This window comes from Botrytis byssoidea, assembly GCF_014898295.1.
Source record: "Botrytis byssoidea strain MUCL 94 chromosome Unknown BBYS_007, whole genome shotgun sequence".
NCBI lineage: Eukaryota > Fungi > Ascomycota > Leotiomycetes > Helotiales > Sclerotiniaceae > Botrytis > Botrytis byssoidea.
In genome coordinates this window covers 445195-454376 of record NW_024065848.1, presented here as the reverse complement: position 1 = coordinate 454376, position 9182 = coordinate 445195, and the positions used below count along the sequence as shown (strand labels likewise).

General features: G+C 42.2%; 3 protein-coding genes across 3 annotated transcripts; 1 reads left to right on the top strand and 2 right to left on the bottom strand.

Moving 5' to 3' along the window:
- Positions 1-888: 888 nt before the first annotated feature.
- On the bottom strand, positions 889-2295 carry EAE97_004174 (uncharacterized protein; the record flags this gene model as incomplete). The annotated part of the gene is made up of 2 exons (XM_038874686.1): positions 889-1961; positions 2082-2295. 2 exons carry the CDS (start codon positions 2293-2295, stop codon positions 889-891), a joined length of 1287 nt encoding a protein of 428 aa, XP_038734130.1.
- A 2024-nt stretch (positions 2296-4319) lies between these two features.
- On the bottom strand, positions 4320-5278 carry EAE97_004173 (uncharacterized protein; the record flags this gene model as incomplete). The annotated part of the gene is made up of 2 exons (XM_038874685.1): positions 4320-4784; positions 4865-5278. 2 exons carry the CDS (start codon positions 5276-5278, stop codon positions 4320-4322), a joined length of 879 nt encoding a protein of 292 aa, XP_038734129.1.
- A 1424-nt stretch (positions 5279-6702) lies between these two features.
- On the top strand, positions 6703-7904 carry EAE97_004172 (uncharacterized protein; the record flags this gene model as incomplete). The annotated part of the gene is made up of 2 exons (XM_038874684.1): positions 6703-7466; positions 7523-7904. 2 exons carry the CDS (start codon positions 6703-6705, stop codon positions 7902-7904), a joined length of 1146 nt encoding a protein of 381 aa, XP_038734128.1.
- Positions 7905-9182: the final 1278 nt, after the last annotated feature.

The window sequence follows — 9182 nt, the reverse complement described above, 5'->3', positions numbered from 1 at the left end:
TTTCTGTCCTGTATTGTAGGATCAGCGTGGAAGAAGTCGGACTGTCGAATGAGATAATTCGTGCTTTGTTAGTATGCCATCTTCTCTATATATTCCAACGACATATCACGTTGTAATTTCATCACAACACCGAGTCACTTCCCCATATACTCACACAAAGTAGAGTGGTATTGAAATCGACATGCAGATGTACGCAAATCAGGACCCACGAATTTCAAGAAATTCTTTCCAAGGGATTCGGAAGGTATGATGTTTCGCTCATCGTACTGTCCCGCAAATAACTAGACAGATAAATTGGTTGCATGCTTTTTTCTCCCGTCTCCCATCTCCCATATCCACACTTCAAGCCCCACAAACGCTCTCTCAATCTTCAGAAATTATCCATGTCCATATCCATCTCTTTCCCCGATTCCCTCATCAATCATATACAAAATATTCCTCTTCAACCAGTTTATGACTAAAACACTCCTGAACTCTTGCACTTAACGTTCCCCAGAATATTTCGTGACAATCTTAGAATTCTGAGCTGGTAATTCTGGGATTGGTTGGGAGGGAGATGCAGAATTTCTCGGGTGAGAAGAAAAATCGCAGAATATAGGTATTTAAGTATCTAGGTAGTCAGCGAAGAATAATCACGAAATGAGATGAGTGTGAGAAGTGAGTGAGTAGGACTGAAATTGTAATCGGATATATGACTGAAAATATCGAAAAATATTCTTCTTAGCATTTCAATAAAAAAACATCTTTAGTAACCGTATAATACTCCTTACATGTGCATTACCTAACGAATCCTCAAAATAATTTTCCAAACACAAGCAAGGAAGTGATATCGAGAAACCATCTCCCACTTCCTCATCCAAATTCCCAATGAGGCAACTTTCCCACTCTTTACTCCAACTCCGCAATCCCCTCCCGAAAATTCCCACCCTTGACATACTCCCACCCCTCACCCGGCGTCGTCGCCACACTCGCGTTTCCACTCCTCCTCCCATTCCCCTCCTTATCCCTATCCTTCTCCATCTCCCCAATCTCCACCGGCGCCGCAATATCATTTGGACTCTGCGGAGTCGCCGGCACGCCTCTCTGACTCCCAAACCCGGGACTCGTGCCCACGCTCTCCGTAAACGGTCCGCTTGGCGCCGTTGTCCCAAAATAATCCGATGCCTGTCTCACATGCGGAGATGCACCTGGTCTTCTCGAAATTTTCGATCCCGCTTTCGACTCTGATTTTTGCGAGAGTCGGGAGCCGGAAATCTGAGACATGGCAGCGGGTGGAATATCCGCATTGGGATGAGAGGAGGATTTGGATTGGAGAGCTCGTCGACGATGGATGGTGAAGAAATAGATACAAGCTCCTATACATACTAATACGAGAAGCGCAACTCCAACGCCGATGCCGGCTTTGGCGCCTGTGGAGAGGCCGTGTTTGCTAGATGTGGCATTGGAGTCTGAGACTCCGGTGGCTAGAATTCCATTACTTCCTGTGCGAATAGCGGATCCTGTGCCGGTGGTAGCAGCGCAGTAATTCGTACCGCTGAGAACCGCACAGCCAAATCCATTATCGCAACATCCACCACCCATGTAACTAGCGCAGGCGAATTGGTTGGTTGTGCAACCGGATGGGATTACGGAGACGAGAGCAGGGGTTGAGGAAGGAGATATTGTGACGGCGCATCCACTGGAGCCGTCTGAAGAGACGCATTGCGCGTTATAGTTGCAACATCCTCCGCCAAGAGAACTAGCGCATTGGTAGTTAGAGATGGAGGGACATGCGCGGGGAACACAGGTTGTTGTTACGGTGGTGGTGGACGAAACGGTGATGGTTTTGTTACTGAGAAAGGAAGCAGAGGAACAGGGTGAATCGCAATTACTGCCTATAGCGCAGCAGGAGGGACCTATGGAGGGGGATATAATGCAATATTCGGTGTTTGAACAACATATTGCAACATCGATATCAAAACCTTTGAGACGAGATTGTGATTAGTGATTGCTTTTCGCATGGTACAGTTGAGATTGGCTCCGCCATGAAAGATACAGAGGATGCAGGATGGGAAGATGAATTAAAAATTGGAAATAATTACAAGAATGAGATCCACTTGGACAAACACCAGTATCTCTCTCAAACAACTTCCCCTCATTCAATCCCATATAATATCTCGGACTCAATACATTCCCCTCATTTTCCATTCTCACAGCTCCAAATTGTCCTCGCACTTGTCCCACATTCGTGAAGCCCAATCCGAGGAATACTAACAGCCATTGTGACCGTGGAAATATCGATACCGACAGCGGCATCTTGAATAATGCAAAATAGTTTATATCGCGAGATTCAAACACAATGATCCATGCCGAGATATATCTATACAAGAAAAATATAGGTATGTAACATCCCCTCAATCGCTTGCGGGGAAAAGTAGAAAGTCTCCGTCCACTGGTGGCACACTGAGGGCAATGAGTATTTATTAAATAATGAAATTTAACCCCTCGGGCAAGAACCGCTGATGGAGAATTAAAAGAATATAGAAAAGCAAAGAACGAGGAAAGAAAGTAGCAGGAAAAGAGATTCCCCAGCCGCAAAAGAGCGACACCCAATGCACCCTCCATCAAAATCCAATCCGCAAACCAACAGACAAACAAACTCTCCGATTAAAAATCCAGTCTTATCATATCTTACATCTCGATATATCCATTCTACCCGGTCCCGGTTCAGTCATCTCCTAACATTTACAGCAGCCAGAAGCTGAGGTCAGCCGTAAGCCATATGTAGATATCGCTTGATATTATTCGCGTTGATGATTCTGGAACCCTGGATGTGCAGCTGAGGATATGTATGTACTTGCATGCTGGGTGGGTGTTTATTGGGATGGTGTGGTGAGGGAGATCATGTTGTACTTTATATACAAAATAGAACAACCATAGAATAGATGATAATCATACATAGACAGATATCTATAAAAAGGATTGAGCGAGAAAAACAAAAATCGGATAGTCAAATGTAAAAGCCCGAGTAGAGTCCGGCAGTATCTATTCATCACTCGAGCTCACATCTCTCAAGCAAAAACCAAGAAAACAAACTTCTCGCTCTCAATTCCTATCCACCTACCTGTATCGTAGAATCCTATTGAAATCATCTCTCACGATACTATTAACTATCCTTAATAAATCAGCAGTCAACAACACCTATAAACACTCAATCCACTACATTATATACTTCATTCTATCCCTCCTTCAACTCACCTCTCTCAAATCATCTTTATAATTCATATCCCCAAACGATCGTTATTAACCCAAGACTCAAAACCCAATCACCAAACGGGAAATGCAGTATACCACCCGGCGGCGAATTTCCCCAATATCATTCCTCTCCATATTACTCCATACTACACCATACCACACCATACCACACTATACCACACCTACCTACATGTATATATATTCATGCATAAAAATACCTACCTAGGTACCTATTATCCATCCATATCCATCCACATCCATCCATATCCATCCATCCATATCCATCCACATCCATCCATATCCATCCATCCATATCAACCCATCAACCCATCAACCCACCCACTATATCCGACCATCAGGACCAAAACAGGCAAGTAAGTAAATAAGCTCGAGGTAAGTAAGTGAGTAAAAACCTACCAACCTACCAACCTACCAACCTAATACTCACAATCCAATTCAGATGCAGAGATACATATATGTATGCATACTAGGTATGTACCTACCAATCTACCTACCTATCAACTCACCCATCCACCCATCCACCCATCTACCAAACTACATAGTCTCCTAGTCTAGACAATATGCACATCATATCATCCCAAGCCAGCGGCTAAGACACCAACCTTCGGAGAAGCAAACTCCATTGTGCATACATTTCGGAGGGAGAAATACCGTTTACATTTTTACATTTCTGTGAAAGTATTGAAAATATTCATTTGATATGATGTGATATTGGATGGAGAATGATATGATATTCGATAGAACGTGATACGATGTAAACATGAAGATTTAAAGAAGAAGGTAAAACTCCTTATGGCTCATCTATACTCTCTCCTCTGTGCACTAGGTAGGTACTGGTATGTAACTACTCGAGACTAAACCGAATGAATTTCCTAAAAGAAACTCGGAATCCAAGATAAATAGAATAAAATAGAATTCCTCCAACGCCCCGATCTTAATTAACCAAACAATAACTCCCATTAATGCGTGACATGCGTGTCCAAATGTACAAAGGAAATCTCATGCGTAACAATTCCCCTTCCCCTTCACAATATCTCGTTTAAAACTTCCATTGACCGCGTAAATTAACTCCCGATACTTCCTCCAAAAGGATGACTTTCTCGAAGATCTGCTACCAAATCATCGACGTTATGGAGATATCTCCCAAGCAGTTCTTGTTTTTCCTCTAATGTTTTTGTGTGTTCGCTTTCGCTCTGTGCTCTTCTTCTGCCTGACTCTTCTCGATTATTGATTGCAACGGGGAGTTTGCTAGGACTGCGTTGCATTAATGCCAGGGAGCTTGATGAGCCTGATGATTGTAGTGATGGGGTCTCGGGCATGAGGTAGAAGTATAGGAATTCGACGAGTTTGAGCTTCACATCGCGACTTGTTTCGCGGGATTTGAAAATGGAGGTTATGGTTAAGAGACCATCGAGAGTTTCGAATGTGCGAGTGTTTTTGGGGGTGTCAATGAGTGAACAGACGAGGGTGAGAAGGGTTGCAGATTGGATTGCGGGACAATTGACTGGTTCGAGGAGATCGAGAAGATGCTGTGGAATGTTAGTATCATATCATATGTACATCATTCCGGGAAGAGCGTGAAAATACGATTGATAGAATGGATACATACATTCATGTATAATTCTCTAGAGAATAGACTCCTAGAAGGAGGATGTAACAAGAGAACCCCCTGGATCAATTCCAATGTTTGAATTATTAACAAATCACTTTGTCCATCATTAGTCTTTCCCATCAATCTATCCAAGCAGGTAACCAATCGCATAGCAACATTCCATTCGAAACCCTCCTGTAATCGAAAGAACTCTCGAAATGCGGCATCATTAGGTAGTTCACTCAGAGCTTTTCGTGGAGGTGGTTCTTTTCCCGGATCAATCCCTGAACGGCGTTTATCGACATTGGATCTTGGAGAATTGGATAGACAAATTTGGGCTAATAGTCCTTCGACCTGTCGGAGGCCTTTGCGAATTTTGGAAGCATCATATGAAGAAAGATTATCGAAAGAGAGAGAAAGTAATGCTTCCATTGTTGAATGTTTGGTGTTCGGGTTCGTGTTCTTGAATGCGTGAATTGGTTGGCTTGTATGAATGAATGAGTGAGTGAATGAATTGAATTTTTTGTTATCTGATTCTCGAAAGATTGATTGCGTACAATTGGAAAAAAGGAATAAATATGGCTTTATTTGAAGATGTTAATACAGGAAGATGAAGAGAATGTATGGGAAAGAAAGAAGGTAGGTATCTATCTTCTTTGAGAAATTTTGAATTTTGTAAGAAGCACAGTTTGAATCACAGACAATTTTGGGTGTTTGGTATAATGGTTTCGGGGTATAATCGTTCTCAGGGCAACGAATCCCAGCGACGGGAAGGCTTTCAGGGAAGATACTGGGTAGTAGGTAGCAAAATCGAGGATAGCTTGCGGTATTCGCTGATGGATATGGAGTGAAGAGTGCATTGACAGCCAGTGGTTCGAGTGAGTTTGTCTGTGGGTATTGATTGCCCTTTCTTTCTTAATGAAGTTTGTTGATTGTGTTTTGTTTTGTTTTGTTTATTTTATTATTATTATTATTATTATTTTTATTTCTATTGTTATTATTATCACGATTTTGAAATATACATGACGCAATAGCAATATATTCATATGAAACTATTTTATCTTTGGATATGGATATCTACCTAGTACCCTACCTCGAGCCTACCTACTTTGTAGCTACCCAATGCCAATTATCAAGATGCACATATATACCTACGCATCAAGGTCCATACAGCTTTTTCTTTTTATAAAGAAAGGAAGAAGAAAATAGCTATCGTCAGCCTCATGTCTTCCAATATGGCATGTTCATCAAGATACTTATTGTATCTAGAACCTCCAGCTACCTAGGTATGATATCTGTATTCTCACACGACCAGACAAACATACCACACAGCCACTACTACTATTGCTACCACCATCACCACCACCCTCACTCTCACAGACATCTGCAGAAAGTCTATTGTTCAACACGTGAAGAAATACTCAAGCTCCCGGCCTTTTGCACGACCAAAACTAATCATCTTAAGCATGAGTTGGGGTAAATGATAAACAAATAGCAAACTATAAAGTAACCGTACCGTTACATTCTGCTGACTGCCAACATATATCTCTATCTTACTTACCTAGGTAGCTACTAGCCATTCTTGCCTACAGTTACGGCGCGCGCATGCTATCTATCTATCTATCCATCTATCTATCTATCTACATCTCCATCGGTATTGGCATTGGTAATTGCATCCAAATAATCAGAAATAGGAAGCTTCATTACAAATTCCCCTTCTTCATCGCCGTAAATCCATGCAAGGGTTACGCATCAATTTATCACATTCTTGTTCACCCCGCCTATCAATTCAAAGAGTGAAATAAAGCAAGTCCCAAATGTTTCAGCGACTTCTTCCAACTAGAGGTCCTTCCATTATGGTTTCCGAAAACTTTCCTTCTCCAAACGCGATTCCTCCACGAACTTCCTCCAACGGTCAAAATAATATCAATCACTCAGCTTCGAAATCTGTCCTGCGTCCAGTCCCGGAAGGCGATTGGATCAGTCAGAGAAATAGTATGCATACCGCACAATCTTCTCAATCTTCGGGAGCCATGAATCCTTCAATCCACGGAGGTTCTGCTCCAGATCCAAATAAATATACAAAAAACGATATGGCATTTCATGGAAGGAGTTCTTGGGCTCCAGAGAAGGAAAAGATATTGTTCGGTCCATACGATTATTTGGAGGCACATCCAGGAAAGGATATAAGAAAACAATTGATCGCCGCATTCAATGAATGGTTGGAGGTACCACCGGAGAGTTTAGAGGTCATCACCAAAGTCGTGGGAATGTTGCACACGGCATCCTTACTCGTCGATGATGTTGAAGATTCATCATTATTGCGACGCGGATTACCTGTCGCACATAGTATTTTTGGTACGGCGCAAACGATCAATTCTGCAAATTATGTATACTTTTGCGCATTGCAAGAACTTCAAAAACTCAACAATCCACAAGCTATTACGATTTACACGGAAGAGTTATTAAATCTTCATCGGGGTCAGGGTATGGATTTATTCTGGAGAGATAGTCTCACTTGTCCCACCGAAGACGATTATTTGGAAATGGTTGGTAATAAGACTGGTGGGCTCTTCAGACTCGCTGTCAAGCTCATGCAAGCTGAGAGCAAAACCTCAAGGTAGATAGGGTACCCCGCCCCCACCGATCAACAGAAACATGCTAACCCCTGCCTAGGGATTGTGTTCCATTAGTCAACCTCATCGGCATCATTTTCCAAATTCGCGACGATTATCAAAATCTTTCGTCGCCCGAATACTCGCAAAATAAGGGGCTCTGTGAGGATTTAACGGAAGGCAAATTCTCATTTCCCATCATCCATTCCATTCGCGCCGCCCCCGATAATCTCGTTCTGCTCAATATTCTGAAACAGAAGCCAGATGATGAACAGGTTAAGAAATATGCAGTGGCTTATATGGAACAAACGGGAAGTTTCGAATATTGTCGAAAGGTTTTGGTTACCTTGAGCGAGAGAGTTAAAAAGTTGATTGAGGAGTTGGATGATGGTGGAAATAAGGGCAAGGGAGTGATGAAAATCTTGGATAAAATGGCTATCTAATGTTTTTGAGGTGGAAGGAAAAAGAGATGTCAGAGAATGAGGAGAACCGAATCACAATTTGGTGGAGGTATTTTGATACATGAACGCATTGGTAACATGCTGGCCGGCGAATATGGGCATTGCAATATCATTTTCGAGCATAGTTTTTAGCTCAGCTATTTTTGTGGGTTGACTTATGATATCAATCAGGTTTAGGAATCTTTTCATCTCTACTGCGGTTCTTCTTTTTATGTTTGTATATGTGCTGAATGCAGAGTGCAGAATGGTGAGTGTCAATGTCTAGATGATTGCGTATATAATCACTTCTTGATCTCTTCTTGATCACTGGGAGCTCTGAGTGGATGGATACCCTGGTGTTAGTTGTTATTATTGCATTGGGGATTATTGGTATAGCGGGGGGAGGGGGGGGCTATGGTAGTGGGTATGATATGGTGATGTGATGAGTTGTGAATTGTGAGTATGAATTTAAGTTTGCATTCGAACTGAAATAAGGATTTGGATTTGGATTTGGATTTGGAATCCAATGAAGCAAATTGGACCATATTAGATCAATTTGAATCATGAATGTCAAGTCAGGACATGTGATATGGTATGATATGATACGATATTAGTTCAAGCGAATTAAAATTTGGAATCAATCTCGGCAATTCGAATCAAATCATGTTGTATGATGAGGTGGATCGAAGGAGATTGGAGTTTGAAGTTTGAAGTTTGAAGTTTGAAGGGGGTATGAGGTGTGAGGTGTGAAAATTCAGGAGTGGAGTGGAGGTCGAAGTTCAGATACTTGAGGAAATATTGAAGTGCTTGCTTGTTTGGGTATTGACTTAAGGACTGTTTTTTTGTTCGGGATAGGAGGAGAGTCTGGTGGTGGTAGGGATTCGTTAATGCGGAAGTTCGTGTCTTACTTTGTATTGGATGAAATTCTGGGGTGAAACGAGTGATAAGGGGGGGTTTGATGGTATTGGTGATGATGGAATGGTGGGAGAGATAATGATGGTGATAGTCCGATTGATATATGTAAAGGCGGAGAGTGGTAAATGGGATAGAAGAGAGAGTGGCTAGTGAGCGCGATGCAGGTGATGCAGGTGATGAAAGGGAAACAGCAGTACTGATGCTAGTGCTAGTGCGGTGGCAAGGAAAAGAATGGAGGATGAAAGAGGACGAGGAGTTTGTGATAGTAAGAATCTGTAGACATGGGAAGTTGCTTTTTTTCAACATGGTACTAGACAGATTCTGTGATGATTGTTTGCTCAGTGGCGGTCATGGATGGCGCTGGTC